The 20,000-nt window shown below is 45.3% G+C and overlaps 1 protein-coding gene across 1 annotated transcript in view; it reads right to left on the minus strand.

Annotated features, from left to right (window-relative positions):
- Positions 1–13,859, minus strand: part of LOC139917050 (filamin-B-like) — a 94,241-nt gene extending 80,382 nt beyond the window's left edge. The window contains 1 exon segment of the mRNA XM_078283507.1: positions 13,471–13,859. Within this exon segment, the coding sequence (XP_078139633.1) occupies positions 13,471–13,762 (292 nt within the window). The 5' untranslated portion in view covers positions 13,763–13,859.
- Between the last annotated feature and the right edge of the window lie 6,141 nt (positions 13,860–20,000).

Genomic DNA, 20,000 nt, shown 5'->3' on the forward strand with positions numbered 1-20,000 from the left:
ACTCCAAACCCAAGACACCATGTTTCCCCCCTCCTCCTCCTCCTCCTCCCCTCCTCCTCCTCCTCCTCCTCCTCCTCCTCCCCCTCCTCCTCCTCCTCCTCCTCCTCCAGTGAATCCAGTCCACTAACAATGTCAACAACAGATCTGACCAGTCCAGTTCAAACCTCCAACACGCCGCAGCAGCTTCTGTTTGTTTATCGTTTTCTGACAAAACAGCATGTGAACGCAGCGCTGCAGCAGCCGACTTGGAAGTCCTGGATGTCGGACTTTCCCAGCAGCACCTGAACGCAGCGTAATAGTTACTGCTAAAAAATGACAATCGTCTTATGGTGGAAATTCCAGATGAACACTGAAATTTAATCAAGTGATCTTTAGGCTGAGAGACAGACAGACAGACAGGCAGACAGGCAGACAGACAGACAGACAGACAGGCAGACAGACAGACAGACAGACAGGCAGACAGGCAGACAGGCAGACAGACAGACAGGCAGACAGACAGGCAGACCCTCCCTCCCACCACTGTATCATCTTCAATCATTCCATACAAATTCAGAAAACAGAATTTAAATTCAGTCGTCCGCTGGAACAAATCTCATCACTTTCAATCTAAGTCATTTACACAAACACAAGATCTCAAGTCAAGACTTTAGAAACCTTTTCAAGTCATCAAAGTACAAGTCAGAGTCAAGTCCCAAGTCACCAGAACCCAAGTCAAGTCAAGTCTCAAGCAACTAAAACTGGAGAGAGAGAGAGAGAGAGACAGAGACAGAGAGAGAGAGAGAGAGAGAGAGAGAGACAGAGACAGAGGGAGAGAGAGAGAGAGAGAGAGAGTCTGTGGGGAATCCTCTATAAGAGAGGAATCACTGAGCAGCAAAACCTCCAGCTGGAGTCACTCTTCAAAAACACAGCCTGAGGCTCCCAGAGGAAACCAGGTTAAGACTGTGTGTGTGTGTGTGTGTGTGTGTGTGTGTGTGTGTGTCTGTGTGTCAGTGTGTGTGAGGTCACAGACTCTGGTTAAGGTCACAACAGCCAGCAGCAAATCCTGTTGGGCTGGTTCTCAGTTCTCCTCACACACACACACACACACACACACACACACACACGTGAGAGTGAAAGTGTACAGGGAAATAAAGCTGGGATGTTTTGAATGTCGCTCACCATGAAACTGCAGCAGATACATCATACTGTATACTCTGTATAATGTTGTAAACTGTAACACAGCTCAGGCTTTAATATGGAATACTGTTAAATACTTTCAAATGAGACGGCAGAACGTGATGAAATCCAACATCCATGCAACGTACCAATGTACCATGTTTCAGAAGAGACTAGTAACTATTACAGGTCCCACGTTCTCCACTTCCCAGTTTTATTTTGTGTCCTGAGGTCCATTCAGAGCTGTGTGTGTGGTGTCATGAACCAAAAACACTCTCAATCCATTTCTCCACGTTCATTTTCCAGCATCTCTCTGAGCCTTACCAAGAACAGGCCGTTTCTGTCTCCGTGTCTTTAAGGCTCATTAATATTAACGACCCTCTGTTCCGATCGGCTAACCGTTTCGAGAGCGAAACGTGAGACGCCGCGGCCCGGCGGCTACAGGTAGGGAAAACTCTCCGGTAATAAACGATGACGACCGCTCGACCGCTTTGAAAAAAACACTTTGTTAGTCTATTATTTCTTACAGAAATGATAATGAGCGAACCTTTGTGACGCCACAAAGTTACGGAAGTCCAAACGGCTCGTTTAGAGGCTCGCTTTTCTAATATGGATTGTGTGGATTTAGTTTTGATGCTTTCACCATGTTTAGATACACATCCAACTCCTTTATATCACAGAGGAGAGGGAGTCCTGCTTTACATGATATGGACCTTTAAACACCTTTAAACAGCATCTTCACTTCCTTGATTTGATGCATTTCCTGTTGAAACAGGATGTTGGGGGCGGGGCTTAACGCAGGGAGGGATCATTCAAGTGTAAAGCAATGGAAGATGAGTCGGGGAGAGAGAGGCAGTGTGATCTGGTGGGAGGAGCGGAGGGGAGCAGCAGCAGGATCATTTAATTATAATGATCATGCAGCTGTTTAAAAAGGTAACAGCATTATGCATTTCACATCAATTATCAGAACACAGAAAATCAACCTCAGAAAACAATTGATTTATTGTTTGTCTGTTTGTGGGCGTGGCCTAACGACACGCCCACAGCTCTCATCTATGACAGAAACGCTGAACGGTGAACCAGGATCCAGAGCAGCGAGAGGAACGCCAGGCGGGTTGTTTCTGTCGCTCCACACTGGGCTTCATAACAGTGTCAGCAGAGACACACACACACACACACACACACACACACACACACACACACACACACACCTGTCTGCACAAGAAGCTGGCCAACACCCACACTAAACAACTACCATACATAGTCCTGCCTGCGGGAGACACCGGCCCACAGCCAACCAGGTAACACACACACACACACACACACACTCACTACAGTATCATAAGTAACAGCTCAAGATATTGGCCAACACCTAACACACACACACACACACACACACACACACCTACTAGGTTTTGCAATCTCAGGGTGATAAAGCCTGGCAGTTCACTCTGACACAGTGTGTGTGCTGAAGGTGGAGAGACAGGAGACAGGAGAGACAGGAGACAGGAGACAGGAGAGAGGAGAGACAGGAGAGGACAGGAGAGAGGAGAGACAGGAGAGGACAGGAGAGACCAGGAGAGACCAGGAGAGGACAGGAGAGACAGGAGAGACAGGAGACAGGAGAGACAGGAGAGACAGGAGAGACCAGGAGAGGACAGGAGAGACAGGAGAGACAGGAGACAGGAGAGACAGGAGAGACAGGAGAGACCAGGAGAGACAGGAGAGACCAGGAGAGGACAGGAGAGACAGGAGACAGGAGAGACAGGAGAGACAGGAGAGGACAGGAGACAGGAGAGGACAGGAGAGACAGGAGTGACGGGAGTGACGGGAGTGACGGGAGTGACGGGAGTGACGGGAGAGACAGGAGAGACAGGAGAGACAGGAGAGACAGGAGACAGGAGAGAGGAGAGACAGGAGAGACAGGAGACAGGAGAGACAGGAGAGACAGAAGAGGACAGGAGAGACAGGAGAGACAGGAGAGGACAGGAGAGAGGAGAGACAGGAGAGACAGGAGAGACAGGAGAGACAGGAGTGACAGGAGAGAGGAGAGACAGGAGAGACAGGAGAGGACAGGAGAGACAGGAGAGACAGGAGTGACAGGAGAGAGGAGAGACAGGAGAGACAGGAGACAGGAGAGAGGAGAGACAGGAGAGACGAGAGACAGGAGAGACAGGAGACAGGAGAGACAGGAGAGACAGGAGACAGGAGAGACAGGAGACAGGAGAGACAGGAGAGACAGGAGAGACAGGAGACAGGAGAGACAGGAGAGACAGGAGACAGGAGAGACAGGAGAGGACAGGAGAGACAGGAGAGGACAGGAGAGACAGGAGAGACAGGAGAGACAGGAGAGACAGGAGTGACAGGAGTGACGGGAGTGACGGGAGTGACGGGAGTGACGGGAGAGACAGGAGAGACAGGAGAGACAGGAGAGACAGGAGACAGGAGAGAGGAGAGACAGGAGAGACAGGAGACAGGAGAGACAGGAGAGACAGAAGAGGACAGGAGAGACAGGAGAGACAGGAGAGGACAGGAGAGAGGAGAGACAGGAGAGACAGGAGAGACAGGAGAGACAGGAGTGACAGGAGAGAGGAGAGACAGGAGAGACAGGAGAGGACAGGAGAGACAGGAGAGACAGGAGTGACAGGAGAGAGGAGAGACAGGAGAGACAGGAGACAGGAGAGAGGAGAGACAGGAGAGACGAGAGACAGGAGAGACAGGAGACAGGAGAGACAGGAGAGACAGGAGACAGGAGAGACAGGAGACAGGAGAGACAGGAGAGACAGGAGAGACAGGAGACAGGAGAGACAGGAGAGACAGGAGACAGGAGAGACAGGAGAGACAGGAGAGGACAGGAGACAGGAGAGACAGGAGAGACAGGAGAGACAGGAGAGACAGGAGACAGGAGACAGGAGAGACAGGAGAGGACAGGAGAGACAGGAGACAGGAGAGACAGGAGAGGACAGGAGAGACAGGAGAGACAGGAGACAGGAGAGACAGGAGACAGGAGAGACAGGAGAGACAGGAGACACAGGAGTGACAGGAGAGACAGGAGAGACGGGAGAGACAGGAGACAGGAGAGACAGGAGAGACAGGAGAGACAGAAGAGGACAGGAGAGACAGCAGAGACAGGAGAGACAGGAGAGACAGGAGAGGACAGGAGACAGGAGACAGGAGAGACAGGAGAGACAGGAGAGACAGGAGAGACAGGAGAGACAGGAGAGGACAGGAGACAGGAGAGACAGGAGAGACAGGAGAGACAGGAGAGACAGGAGACAGGAGAGACAGGAGACACAGGAGTGACAGGAGAGACAGGAGAGACAGGAGACAGGAGACAGGAGAGACAGGAGAGACAGGAGACAGGAGAGACAGGAGAGGACAGGAGAGACAGGAGAGACAGGAGAGACAGGAGACAGGAGAGACAGGAGAGGACAGGAGAGACAGGAGACAGGAGAGACAGGAGAGACAGGAGAGACAGGAGAGACAGGAGAGACAGGAGACAGGAGAGACAGGAGAGGACAGGAGAGACAGGAGAGGACAGGAGAGACAGGAGAGACAGGAGAGCCAGGAGAGACAGGAGAGACCGCAGGAGAGACAGGAGAGACAGGAGAGACGAGAGACGAGAGACAGGAGAGACGAGAGACAGGAGAGACAGGAGAGACGAGAGACAGGAGACAGGAGAGACAGGAGAGACAGGAGAGACGAGAGACAGGAGACAGGAGAGACAGGAGAGACAGGAGAGACAGGAGACAGGAGAGACAGGAGAGACAGGAGAGACAGGAGAGACAGGAGACAGGAGAGACAGGAGAGACAGGAGAGACAGGAGACAGGAGAGACAGGAGAGACAGGAGAGACAGGAGAGACAGGAGACAGGAGAGACAGGAGAGACAGGAGAGACAGGAGACAGGAGAGACAGGAGAGACAGGAGACAGGAGAGACAGGAGAGACAGGAGAGACAGGAGACAGGAGAGACAGGAGAGACAGGAGAGACAGGAGAGACAGGAGAGACAGGACACTAAAACTCTCAGTTTATTCCAGAGTTGATTGGATTTTATTCTCCTGGTTTTACTGTGTGACTGTTCACCTTACTGGTTTGATTTTATTCTGTCCATTTTACTGCTGTTTTACTCACTTTCTATTTCTATTTCGTTTTTTTATAATGAGACAAATATTCCACTTTAAATGAACCTGAATGTGAATCTTGTGCAGCATCACCAGCAGATTCTGTTCCAACTTAATATCATGTGACTGTAATAAATTAACATCTGATTATAATCAGATGGCAGCCACAGCCAATCAGCTGTGTGTATGGAAGCATCATATTGGTAGGAAATGCATGTGACATCACGGGAACACTATGAATAGAAAACAGATCCTCGGAACATTAGAAATTAACATTCAACTTAATATCATTAGTATTCAATGTGTTTATTATCTCAGGCTCCAGCAGAATAATGATCATGCCTCACTGTGTGTTGTTATGTCCTGTGAGCTTCACTTCCCTGCTCAGATACTAATGAAACTCTGACACAGTGTCTGGACTCAGTGAGACTAAAACTCTCCACTGAAACCAATACTTACTGATATTCTCTAAAAACAGAGATACTAAAGTTCTCCACTGAAAGCAACAGAGAGTAACATTTAGAAAACATGAAACTAAAACTCTCCACTGAAACCAATACTTGATGGTTTCCAAAAGCAGCATTTAAACCACAGGACACTAAAACTCTCCACTGAAACCAATACTTGATGGTTTCCAAAAGCAGCATTTAAACCACAGGACACTAAAACTCTCCACTGAAACCAATACTTGATGGTTTCCAAAAGCAGCATTTAAACCACAGGACACTAAAACTCTCCACTGAAACCAATATTTGATGGTTTCCAAAAGCAGCATTTAAACCACAGGACACTAAAACTCTCCACTGAAACCAATACTTGATGGTTTCCAAAAGCAGCATTTAAACCACAGGACACTAAAACTCTCCACTGAAACCAATACTTGATGGTTTCCAAAAGCAGCATTTAAACCACAGGACACTAAAACTCTCCACTGAAACCAATACTTGATGGTTTCCAAAAGCAGCATTTAAACCACAGGACACTAAAACTCTCCACTGAAACCAATACTTGATGGTTTCCAAAAGCAGCATTTAAACCACAGGACACTAAAACTCTCCACTGAAACCAATACTTGATGGTTTCCAAAAGCAGCATTTAAACCACAGGACACTAAAACTCTCCACTGAAACCAATACTTACTGACATTCTCTAAAAACAGAGATACTAAAGTTCTCCACTGAAAGCAACAGAGAGTAACATTTAGAAAACATGAAACTAAAACTCTCCACTGAACCCCGTAGAGAAACACTTGAAAGTAAAAGTCTCCGCTGGGAAAAGTCAAACCCAGTCACCCAGCAACAGTTTTAGTTTTAGAGATGGATGTGGAACCAAAACCGACTCAATCCCCCGGTCGCCACGGAAACCACAGCTGGTGAATATGAAGCAGGGTGGAGCCCGGTCCACACACACACACACACACACACACACACACACACACACACACACACTGCATGCGAGCTCCAGATAAGAGGCCGTTGTGGGATTATTCACAGACGGACTGAGATCAGATTTTCAACTTTATTCAAATGTTGAGGCGGACGGACTGAAGCCTTCCTGTCATTCAAATCATCAGCCGGTTAAACCAGCCGGTCAGACCAGCCGGTCAGACCAGCCGGTCAAACCAGCCGGTCAGACCAGCCGGTCAGACCAGCCGGTCAGACCAGCCGGTCAGACCAGCCGGTCAGACCAGCCGGTCAGTCTGGACCGAGCAGCAGTCTGGGACACAACACAGCGTCAGTGGATCTATTAATATACAGTCTGGTCTCTTCCTCCACATTTGAATAAACCTGAAAATCAGATTCCTGGCTGTGTGGTTTTTGTTTTTTTAAACTTAGTTTTTATTTCAGTTTCAGCAACTTATACAATCATATTCACAATTTTGTCTACTGTTTTTTCTGCTGTACCTATATGGTTTATAGATAATTTAACAAAAAAAACACAAAAAAAACAAAGGGGGGGGGGGGGGGGTCAGGGAGGGGGGTTGTGTGTAAATGTGTGTAATAGTATGGGTGTGTGTATATACATAATGAGAAAAGATGAGTTGGGGAGACAAAGATACATGTATGATTCAGAATGTGTAGAAGGATTTATATCGCTTCACTGGATCAATATAGCCATGGCAGCGCTCCACCTTTTAATAAATATATCTTTTTCTCTTTCTGTCTCAAAGAGTATGTTATTTGTTCCATCTGATTAATTTCCCATACTTTCTCAGTCCATATATTGTATGTTGGGGGGTCAGGAGGTTTTAACCACTTAATTGAGATGCATTTAATTGCTGCTGTTAGCAATATTTGTAAAAGATATTTTTTTAGCTCTTCCATCAATGCCTTCCAGTAGTGCCACCTTTGGATCTTTTGTGAAATTTTGGTGGAATACTTCTTTAAAGGGCCTCAAACACTTCCCAACACTTCCCAAAATGTTCTTCATTTAGGGCATGTCCCAAATGCGTGGGTACGGTTGCCAGTTTGTGTACCACAATTTCTCCAACATTTATTTGAGTGTGTTGGGCCCGTTTTAGCCAAACCGGCTGTGTGTTCTGATGCGTCTCTGCAAATATATGATCACGTTTTTCTGCATCACTTCACCAAAACAGATCTGTATTTTTACACTTATTGAACGATACATTTTTTAAAATCATTATACAAGAGTCAGTCTCTGCTCCGACTGCAGCTTCAGAGCTCTGAACAGCAGATCATGGAGTCATTTCTCATACGGTTACACATTATTACATACAGTATATAAACAATGCAGAAACAGCTGTAAATATCAACAATATGCACCAGGGAAGTCTTTCTGTTCAAGATGTTTTACTGTTGAAGACTCGGTCCGAAACCTCTCACTTTACTGCTAAACTTTCACTGTGCAGCCCGTCTACCCCTCACCCAGCGGGACGTCCCGAGAGCATTCAGGCATCGTTCAAACAGCTGATCAGTGTGAAACATGCTGAGTGAGATCCGTCTAAAACAAATACTCCACATGTTCTTGTTACTCACATGTGTTGAAATCACAATCAGGTTTACTGGCAGCAAGTTCACACAAGTGCTGGGTTTCACACACACACACACACACACACACACACACACACACACACACACAGTATACACACACACAGCTGAAAAGATGCTGCTACATCGTTTTCATCTGACAGCAAACCTCCTCTCTCTTTCCCTTCCCACCGCTCCCTTCCTCTCCAGCTCGTTCTTTCCTCCCTCCTTCCCTCCTTTCCTTCCCGCCCTCCCTCTCCCCCTCCCTCTCCCCCTCTCCCTCTCCCCCTCTCCCTCTCTCCCTCTCCCCTCCTCCTCCTCTCGTCCAGTCATCTCATCATGGAGGTGAGGTATCTGACAAACCAACACTACCTGGCAGACAACAAAACCTCTCTGTTAACTTCTCCTCCTCCTCCCTCCTTTCCTCTCCTCCTCTCCTTTCCTTATCTCCTCTCCTCTCCTGACACTGACTGGTTAATTCGACTTGCTGTCTGTGTGACTGGCTGCTTCATCTCTGTCTGACTGGAGCTCAGAAAGCTGCAGCAGCAACAACTGAAACAACACTGAACTGCTGAGGTCTCACTGTGTGTGTGTGTGTGTGTGTGTGTGTGTGTGTGTGTGTGTGTGTGTGTGTGTGTGTGTGTGTCCCACCCAGAGAACTCAGTCATTTCCTCTCCACTGTGGAAAATCAAACCTGCAGTTTTACATCACTGAGCGCTCCAACCCCACCCAGTCCTGTCTCTCTGCTCCTCCTGTCTCTCTGCTCCTGTCTCTCTGCTCCTGTCTCTCTGCTCCTCCTCCTGTCTCTCTGCTCCTCCTGTCTCTCTGCTCCTCCTGTCTCTCTGCTCCTCCTCCTGTCTCTCTGCTCCTGTCTCCCTCCTCCTGTCTCTCTGCTCCTGTCTCTCTGCTCCTCCTCCTGTCTCTCTGCTCCTGTCTCTCTGCTCCTGTCTTTCTGCTCCTCCTCCTGTCTCTCTGCTCCTCCTGTCTCTCTGCTCCCTCCTCCTGTCTCTCTGCTCCTCCTGTCTCTCTGCTCCTCCTGTCTCTCTCCTCCTCCTCCTGTCTCTCTCTCCTCCTCCACCTGTCTCTCTGCTCCTCTCTCTCTCCTCCTCCTCCTGTCTCTCTGCTCTTCCTCCTGTCTCTCTCCTCCTCCTGTCTCTCTCCTCCTCCTCCTGTCTCTCTCTCCTCCTCCACCTGTCTCTCTGCTCCTCTCTCTCTCCTCCTCCACCTGTCTCTCTGCTCCTCCTCCTGTCTCCTCCTGTCTCTCTGCTCCTCCTGTCTGTCTCTCTCCTCCTCCTGTCTGTCTCTCTCCTCCTCCTCCTGTCTCTCTCCTCCTCCTGTCTCTCTGCTCCTCCTCCTGTCTCCTCCTGTCTCCTCCTGTCTCCTCCTCCTGTCTCTCTGCTCCTCCTCCTGTCTCCTCCTGTCTGTCTCTCTGCTCCTCCTGTCTGTCTCTCTGCTCCTCCTGTCTCTCTGCTCCTCCTGTCTGTCTCTCTGCTCCTCCTCCTGTCTCCTCCTGTCTGTCTCTCTCCTCCTCCTGTCTCTCTGCTCCTCCTGTCTGTCTCTCTGCTCCTCCTGTCTGTCTCTCTGCTCCTCCTGTCTGTGTCTCTGCTCCTCCTGTCTGTCTCTCTCCTCCTCCTGTCTGTCTCTCTCCTCCTCCTGTCTGTGTCTCTGCTCCTCCTGTCTGTCTCTCTCCTCCTCCTGTCTCTCTGCTCCTCCTCCTGTCTCTCTCCTCCTCCTGTCTGTCTCTCTGCTCCTCCTGTCTGTCTGTCTGTCTCTCTGCTCCTCCTGTCTGTCTCTCTGCTCCTCCTGTCTGTCTGTCTGTCTCTCTGCTCCTCCTGTCTGTCTCTCTCCTCCTCCTCCTGTCTCTCTCCTCCTCCTGTCTCTCCGCTCCTCCTGTCTGTCTCTCTCCTCCTCCTGTCTCTCTGCTCCTCCTGTCTGTCTCTCTCCTCCTCCTGTCTGTCTCTCTCCTCCTCCTGTCTGTCTCTCTGCTCCTCCTCCTGTCTCTCTCTCCTCCTGTCTGTCTCTCTGCTCCTCCTGTCTCCCTCCTCCTCCTGTCTGTCTCTCTGCTCCTCCTGTCTGTCTCTCTCCTCCTCCTGTCTCTCTCCTCCTCCTGTCTCTCTCCTCCTCCTCCTGTCTCCTCCTGTCTCTCTCTCCTCCTGTCTGTCTCTCTCTACTGTTCAGTGAATTCTCCCTTTAAGCATCTGCAGCTGCTAACAAACTGAAACATCCTGTCTTTGTTTCAGAGAAAAACCTGTAAAACACTCACACACACACACACACACACACACACACACACACACATACACACATACACACTCACACACACACACACTGCTGGCCAGGACACAAGAATCCTGAGCTTTGAAGTATTCACCGTACCCCCCCCCCCCCACACACACACACACACACACACACACCTGTGATCGCCCACAGGCCCGACCTCAGACATCTGAGAGATGATGTCACTCATACAGGCATCAGATGCATGTTACAAAAGCAACATTATATATATGTGTGTGTGTGTGTGTGTGTGTGTGTGTGTGTGTGTGTGAAGGTGTGAAGGTGTTTATCAGCCTGTTGACTCGCTGCACAAACACACTGACAGCTGCAGAGAGGCAGACTGAGGCCGAGCTGCGTTCACTGTCATCATGTTCCGATCCGTTTCTCTGAACTCTGTTTCCTCCAGGTGAGAACACGACCTCTGACCTCTGACCTCTGACGGCAGCAGGTCACGGCACCGAGGGTCTCGGTGCTCTGACAGGAGGAGAGACGCTGCGTTCACAGCCCCCTCCGTTGTTTCAGCGTCGCCCTGCCCGCTCTGCCAGGTCAGAACAACATGGAGGACGGCCTGGCTCTGCTGCATCACAGTTGCGTTGCCAGGTTGCCCAACTCTCCGATTTTTTTTTGTGACTATTCTGTCAGATTCAGCAGGACAACGCCCTCATTCCAGCAAGAAAATATTTGATTCCTTCTTTTTTTCATTACTGAAAAATGAAAAGCGCAAAACTTATAATTTCATCATCACACAATATGATAACAACAAACTCTTTGTCATGAAAACAGATGTTGGATTATTTTCTGCTGACTTCGATATTGCACAAACTATTTGTTTACAAACCAGCGCTCACACTTCTCTTCTTCACCTTTATGGCTATTTTGACGCTCTGTTAAACAGAAGCTAAACACCAAGCCTGTGTGAAGCTGACAGCTAACGGTACACAGCAGGCTGCTGAAACGGCCTTCTGCTGTTGGCTGATCTGTGGTGCCAGGTGATGATGTCACCTTCTATACAGTACAGCAGGAACAGGATCAGGAACAAATGAGTTGGAGCCTCTGATAACAACAAGCTGTGTTTTAACAGTTAGGATGAATCTGTCAGAGCAGGACACCTGAATATTTCATCTGAATATTTCATCTGAATATTTCATCTGAATATTTCATCTGTCGAAAAGGGAAATAATAAAAACAACAGCAAGTTCATAAGGAGAGAGGCCGATCTGGAAAATGAGACCAAAACTCTACATGTTTCTCTACAAGTCAGGGACAGGAAGCCTGACAGACAGACAGGCAGACAGACAGACAGACAGGCAGCAGAGAGAGAGACAGACAGACAGACAGACAGACAGGCAGCAGAGAGATAGACATCCACACACACACACACACCCACACACCCAGCCTCCCTCCAAACTCCACTCACACACCTGTCAGTGTGATGCTGCCTCTCTTATCGACAAACCTCCACACCCTGTAAACTATGATTCAACCTCTTCTGAGTCATCAGGACTCTGTCTCCAGTTCGGCCTACACTAACCCACCACCATCCAAACCTGTGGCTGCGGACCGCAAATGAGTCGTAGGCCTGTTAATGGAGGGTCTGGTATTCTACTAATAATGTTTTAGTGAGACTCGGTCCCATTTACTCAGTTCGGGTCCCACTAGCCACAATGTGTTCTGTCTCTGGTATCAAAGAAACCTCACGCCAAACTCCATTCAAAAAGCTGGCGATTTAATGTCGCTTTGATTAGCCTAGAGATAAAACTATAAGACATTGTTTAATTCAGCTTGAATACAATCCGATAGACAGCAGCAGCACTTCCTTCAATAAAGTCTCACCTTTTACAAATTCGATTCCCAAGGTCGACTTGTGGGCGGCAGCGCGCGGCATGAAAAACCTATAAAAGTTGAGATTTTACAGGAAATAAAAGCTGCTTGGTGGATTGTATGTATGCCGAATGGAAGAGTTGCTGCTATTGGCTTAATAAAACATACTGAGAAATAATTTAAGAGGAATACAGTTTTGTCGACAACATTGCGATCTAAATTGCCAGGATTTTGAACGGACTTTGGCCTTATATCGTCGTCACACCAGGAACGGCGTGTATTGGGAGTAATGGGGAACCAGACTGGGTAAAACTGTCAACTAAACTCACTAAAACACGTAATATTAGTAATGCTGGTTCTCCTGCCGTGTGTGTGTGTGTGTGTGTGTGTGTGTGTGTGTGTGTGTGTGTATCCATTAACAGACCAAGACTCAAATTTGGGTCCGCAGTTCAAGTTGCAGGAGCCTCAGCGAGTTTCCAGACTAATGAATGGACTGAAGTGTGAACAGGATACACACCCTCTGAAATATAACTCGACCTTTTCTAAATCCCGAGGAGTCACTCTTCAATTCGGTTTACACATAATCCACCAACCACCACTTTCTTCAATAAAATCTCACCTTTTAGAAGTGATTTGCCTCCGATTCCCACACTCGTCTTTCACCTCAGTACAGCGTGAACCACTTATAAAAATTGAGGTTTTATAGAATTAAAGAACTGCTTTGCGCCTTTCTTATATATGCCGAATTGAACAGCAGCTCATAATGATTCAGAAAAGACCTTATCATATTTTAAGAACTGTGTACTTTTGTCGAAAAGCAAGGCGACATTAAATTGCCGCATTTCTGAACGTAGTTTGGCGTGCGTGCCCTCTCCACACCAGAGAACGGCGTGTGTTAGGGCTAGCTGGGACCCAAACGGGTCAAAATGGGATCTAATTTCACTAAAACATGTATTATTAGTAATAACAGTTCTCCTGTCATGTTTGGAGCCTTCTTTAACAGCGTTACGACTCATTTTGGGCCCCAGTTAAAGTTTAGGAGCTTCGGAGAAACTTCCAGACTGATGAACGGACGGACGGACGGAAGCCGGCGGAGGTCCGGACTCACCTATGGAGACCAGCTTGATGTTCTCCTTGTCCAGGAACTCCAGCGCCACCGACACGTTCTCCAGCTTCATCTGCCTGAAGGTGGGCCTCGGGTGGTACTTGCGGTACATCTTCTTGTGGCTCAGCACCTCCAGCAGCGCGATGAGCCGCAGGCCGTCGCCCAGGTCCAGCTGCAGGTCCGCGATCCGCTTGTTGACGCACTTCAGGTGCTCGTTGATCCAGCGGGTGAAGGTGTTCTGCTGGATCTTCTTCCACGGAGCGTCCTCAGCCAGGTCCTTCTCTGTGGCCGGCATCTTTCTTATCGTTAACGTTTCTTCTTCGGGTTTGGAAAATGTCAGGAGTGACACGACAAGTGAGAAAGGAGCGTGTGTTCCCGGTGCGCGCGGAGCGTGTCGCCTCTCTGCAGGCTGAAGCGGTTTGGAGTTTCTCTGATCCGCTGTCCGCAGCCTGGATCGTGGTGCGTTCAGGGCCGCCTCGTAAGCTCGGAATCCCGGGTGCTGCTGCTTCTTCTTTTTTTTTATCCACAGTCTTATGGAAGACGTGTGCTCCTGTTTCTGATCTAAATTGTGATTTATTTATTTATTCATGTATTGTATTGTGTTGTTTTTATTGTATTATATTTTACTATTTTTGTATTTTTTATATGTTTTCTTGTGTGACCCTCTGCTGCCATTTCTTGGCCCGGTTTCCCTTGGAAAAGGAATCTCAGTGTGACTTTCTGGCAAAATAAAGGCTAAAAAATAAATAAATAAATGACATTGAGGCGTGCCGTGTCCCTCCACAGGAAGAGAGGATCTACTTTTTTGACCCCGTGGGGAAATTAGTCGACTGTTTCTGTCACTTCATAAAAGCATCAGTTCCACACACAGCATCCTTCACATCATGCACACACACACACACACACACACACTGTCATACAAATAAAAAACACACCTACAACTGAACAAACATATTCCTACAAACTAATAACAGAACACAAACAGCTGCAGCCTGTTAGGAAGAAGGTGAAGTCACTTTATTAAAAGACAATAAATGCTCGCTGGGTAAATTTTAATTGCTTCCAGAAATTCTAGGCTGCAATTTTCTTTACTGTATGAAGCTAATTTTTAATATCCGCTACCAGTGAAAGTTATAGAACTTCTGACAGAAACAAAATAATTACCCGGGGATTTAATTTTTGTTGCCTCCAGAAATTCTTTAACTTTCTTTACGATTTGAAGCTGAATTTTACCTCCTGCCAGCAAATTTTTCAAGGAAAAATTTAAAATGGTTAGTTCCCTTTTCAGTAAAAATATTTCCTTTTCACAAAACTTACACTGGAGAGAGATAGATGGATAGATAGATAGATAGATAGACAGACAGACAGACAGACAGACAGACAGATAGATAGATAGATAGATAGATAGATAGATAGATAGATAGATAGATAGATAGACAGACAGACAGACAGACAGACAGACAGACAGATAGATAGATAGATAGATAGATAGATAGATAGTCTCTCTGCTCTTCTTCCTCCAGCTGCTTTCAGTTGGAAATAAAAAAACAAAATGGATCCTGACAGAAGAAGATTTTTAATGTTTAATTCAGAAATCCAGCAGCAGAATGCAGAGGAGAAAAAGACATCAGATGTGTATTGATGTTTTATTTCATTCATTACAGACTAAAATGTAGGAGAAGTGACGATTTAAACAAACAGAGAAAACAGAAACAATTTTATGTCTATTATCTTTATTATTGATATTCCTGTTGAGGTTAAAAATCTCTTTTGAAAGGAAACTCAGCAGCTTCAAGTCAAACTGCAGAACAACAATCTGCCAAGTCAGAATATCGTCAGCATCACATAATATAAATGATTATTCATATTTACAAAAATAACAAATGACAAAAATAAAATGTAATAACAAAATAAGTCACTTTTAAATGCTTTTAAACGCTCTGTGTGAACTGACTCAGAATTCCCAGATTTCCGACAGCAGTGAAGGCAGCATCTGTCCAGGATGACGTCGACCTCGCTCTGTTGGCGAAGATCGTCTATGCGGAAGAAAACAAATGACTCGATGTTTTTTAAAACACGGTTCACTTTCTGGTGTGTGAGTGGGCGTTAACCTTCATGTTCAGCGGCTGTTACCATGGCAACTGACACAAACACTGCTCAGCTGAAGGTCAACTTCCTGTTGAATGTTTACAGTTTGGAGTTTAGAGAAATTTGGTCCAAATAAATATAAAATAGGCTATAAATAATAACTCAGGTTCACTTTCCACTGACTTCAATATATTGATCATTTTGTAGTATTGTGAAGTATTGTGTAGTATTGTGTAGTATAGTGAAGTATTGTGTAGTATAGTGAAGTATTGTGTAGTATTGTGTAGTATAGTGAAGTATTGTGTATTATTGTGAAGTATTGTGTAGTATTGTGTAGTATTGTGTAGTATAGTGAAGTATTGTGTATTATTGTGTATTATTGTGTAGTATTGTGTAGTATAGTGAAGTATTGTGTATTATTGTGAAGTATTGTGTAGTATTGTGTAGTATTGTGTAGTATAGTGAAGTATTGTGTATTATTGTGAAGTATTGTGTAGTATTGTGTAGTATTGTGTAGTATTGTGTAGTTGTGTAGTATTGTGTAGTTTTGTGTAGTTGTGTAGTATTGTGTAGTTTTGTGTAGTTGTGTAGTATTGTGTAGTTGTGTAGTTTTGTGTAGTTTTGTGTGGTTGTGTAGTATTGTGTAGTTGTGTAGTTTTGTGTAGTTGTGTAGTATTGTGTAGTTGTGTAGTATTGTGTAGTATTGTGTAGTTGTGTAGTATTGTGTAGTATTGTGTAGTATTGTGTAGTTGTGTAGTATTGTGTAGTATTGTGTAGTTGTGTAGTATTGTGTAGTTGTGCAGTATTGTGTAGTTGTGTAGTATTGTGTAGTATTGTGTAGTTGTGTAGTATTGTGTAGTTGTGCAGTATTGTGTAGTTGTGTAGTATAGTGTAGTTGTGCAGTATTGTGTAGTTGTGCAGTATTGTGTAGTTGTGCAGTATTGTGTAGTTGTGTAGTATTGTGTAGTTGTGTAGTATTGTGTAGTTGTGCAGTATTGTGTAGTTGTGTAGTATTGTGTAGTTGTGCAGTATTGTGTAGTATTGTGTAGTTGTGTAGTATTGTGTAGTTGTGCAGTATTGTGTAGTTGTGTAGTATAGTGTAGTTGTGTAGTATTGTGTAGTTGTGCAGTATTGTGTAGTTGTGTAGTATTGTGTAGTTGTGTAGTATTGTGTAGTATTGTGTAGTTGTGTAGTATTGTGTAGTTGTGCAGTATTGTGTAGTTGTGTAGTATAGTGTAGTTGTGTAGTATTGTGTAGTTGTGCAGTATTGTGTAGTTGTGTAGTATTGTGTAGTTGTGCAGTATTGTGTAGTTGTGCAGTATTGTGTAGTTGTGTAGTATTGTGTAGTTGTGTAGTATTGTGTAGTTGTGCAGTATTGTGTAGTTGTGTAGTATAGTGTAGTTGTGCAGTATTGTGTAGTTGTGCAGTATTGTGTAGTTGTGCAGTATTGTGTAGTTGTGTAGTATTGTGTAGTTGTGTAGTATTGTGTAGTTGTGCAGTATTGTGTAGTTGTGTAGTATTGTGTAGTTGTGCAGTATTGTGTAGTTGTGTAGTATTGTGCAGTATTGTGTAGTATTGTGCAGTATTGTGTAGTTGTGTAATATTGTGTAGTTGTGTAGTATTGTGTAGTTGTGCAGTATTGTGTAGTTGTGTAGTATTGTGTAGTTGTGCAGTATTGTGTAGTTGTGTAGTATTGTGTAGTTGTGCAGTATTGTGTAGTTGTGCAGTATTGTGTAGTTGTGCAGTATTGTGTAGTTGTGTAGTATTGTGCAGTATTGTGTAGTTGTGCAGTATTGTGTAGTTGTGTAGTATTGTGCAGTATTGTGTAGTATTGTGCAGTTGTGTAATATTGTGTAGTTGTGTAGTATTGTGTAGTTGTGCAGTATTGTGTAGTTGTGTAGTATTGTGTAGTATTGTGTAGTTGTGTAGTATTGTGTAGTTGTGCAGTATTGTGTAGTTGTGTAGTATTGTGCAGTATTGTGTAGTTGTGTAGTATTGTGTAGTTGTGCAGTATTGTGTAGTTGTGTAGTATTGTGTAGTATTGTGTAGTTGTGTAGTATTGTGTAGTTGTGCAGTATTGTGTAGTTGTGTAGTATTGTGCAGTATTGTGTAGTTGTGTAGTATTGTGTAGTTGTGTAGTATTGTGTAGTTGTGCAGTATTGTGTAGTTGTGTAGTATTGTGTAGTATTGTGTAGTTGTGTAGTATTGTGTAGTTGTGTAGTTGTGCAGTATTGTGTAGTTGTGTAGTATTGTGTAGTTGTGTAGTATTGTGTATTATTGTGTAGTTGTGTAGTATTGTGTAGTTGTGTAGTATTGTGCAAGTTTGGATTGTTGGAACCAGAGACAGAGTGAGACATCTGCTGTTTCCTCCTATCTCTGCTCACCAGCTACAGACTGTTCACTCATCTGCATATTCCAGGTTTTAATGTTATATTTATTATATCAATATATATAATTTATATTATATAATGTAGCAACCAGTCAAATGCTGGATATTGATTTATGTATTTTCTGTGTTTTTTCAATATGTTTGGTGTCATTATTAGTTTTATTACCTTCAGTACTTCCTGTTTGTCTCTCTTCTCCACACTGATCAATACACTTTCATCTGATCAGCATCATATCTGAAACATCATGAGGAATATAGATTATAGTTTCAGCTCCTTTCATCTGCTGAGCCGACTGAAAACTGATCAGTTTCAGAAGAAGAAAAAAAGAAAATAGAGAAAATAAAAAAAATAAAAATGGACATGATAGAGTTTAGTAGAAATCAGTTTTCTTCCCATCCCATAAATCACCTGGCGGCCCCCGAAACTGAAGACTGAACACACACACACACACACACACACACACACACACACACACACACACACACACACACACACACACACACCTCTCTCTGTGCTGATCCTCTGCTTTTCTATAGTGCAGAGTAAACAGACTGTTTTAATGAGAGAGAGAGAGAGAGAGAGAGAGAGAGAGAGAACAGAAAGAGAGAGACAGAGAGAGAGAGAGAGAGAGAGAGAGAGAGAGAGAGAGAACAGAAAGAGAGAGACAGAGAGAGAGAGAGAGAGAGAGAGAGAGAGAGAGAACAGAAAGAGAGAGAGAGAGAGAGAGAACAGAAAGAGAGAGATTTGTTTTGTGCCAGATGTTGATTCCCTCTGCATGTTGAGACCGTCTCCTAAAGATGACATCATGCTTCAGCTGGATGATTGATGCGTGTTTGTCGTGTGAAGTAAGACATCAGCTAATATCAGAGTACACACACACACACACACACACACACACACACACACACACACACACACACACACATCAAGTCCTGACCTGAGCCCAATGGTGCAATCGTTAGTTCTCTCTGTCATTATTTGTGTGTGTGTGTGTGTGTGTGTGTGTGTGTGTGTGTTGGGTCATGATCTCTGTCTATGTCATGTATGCAAAGCTGAAAGGCCCCCTTCAGGTCCTCAGTAGTAGAGTCTGACAGCACGACTCTTCATCCTATCAGAAGCCTCGATGTTAAAGACTTCCACAGGAAAACTCTCTCTCTCTCTCTTCGGCTGTTTTTCTGCCTTTCTTCTTCTTCTTCTTCTGCCTTTCTTCATGTCTGCTGATTTAGAACATATCCATAGTGCAATGAATGATGGGAAATATTGCCAGGGAAGTCTGCATGGAGCGTCCCCAAAGTCCTCATGAGAGAGAGAGAGAGAGAGAGAGAGAGAGAGAGAGAGAGAGAGAGAGAGAGAGAGAGAGAGATAGAGAGAGAGATAGTTTTCAAAGGAAAACACCAACTAATGCATGTAGGGCAGAATTAGGCAGATACCCACTCATAATTCACGTCCAAAAAAGATCCCTAAAATTCTGGATGCGTTTAAAATCAAGTCCCGAAGAGTCACTTCATTTCAAAGCTCTCAAAACCCAAGAACTGAACCCTGAAAAGAGTCCTCTAAGTCAGCTGGTACTGAGACTAACTAACACACTAACAAATACCAACACAAACTGTCCTCAGACCAGCACTGCTCTTAAAAACATAAAAGTCAACCAAATAATCAAAGATTGCAAGAACAATTATTTGAAACATTGGGACACTGAAACTAAAACTCAAAGTAAATTAGAATGTTATCGGACCCTAAAAAGTGAATATGAATTGGAGGAATATCTCTTGACTGTCAGAGATAAAAAGCAGAGACAGATCCTGACCAGGTACAGACTCAGAGAGACAGACAGATCCTGACCAGGTACAGACTCAGAGAGACAGACAGATCCTGACCAGGTACAGACTCAGAGAGACAGACAGATCCTGACCAGGTACAGACTCAGTGACAGACAGATCCTGACCAGGTACAGACTCAGAGAGACAGACAGATCCTGACCAGGTACAGACTCAGAGAGACAGACAGATCCTGACCAGGTACAGACTCAGAGAGACAGACAGATCCTGACCAGGT

This window comes from Centroberyx gerrardi, chromosome 5, assembly GCF_048128805.1.
Source record: "Centroberyx gerrardi isolate f3 chromosome 5, fCenGer3.hap1.cur.20231027, whole genome shotgun sequence".
Taxonomy (NCBI): domain Eukaryota; kingdom Metazoa; phylum Chordata; class Actinopteri; order Beryciformes; family Berycidae; genus Centroberyx; species Centroberyx gerrardi.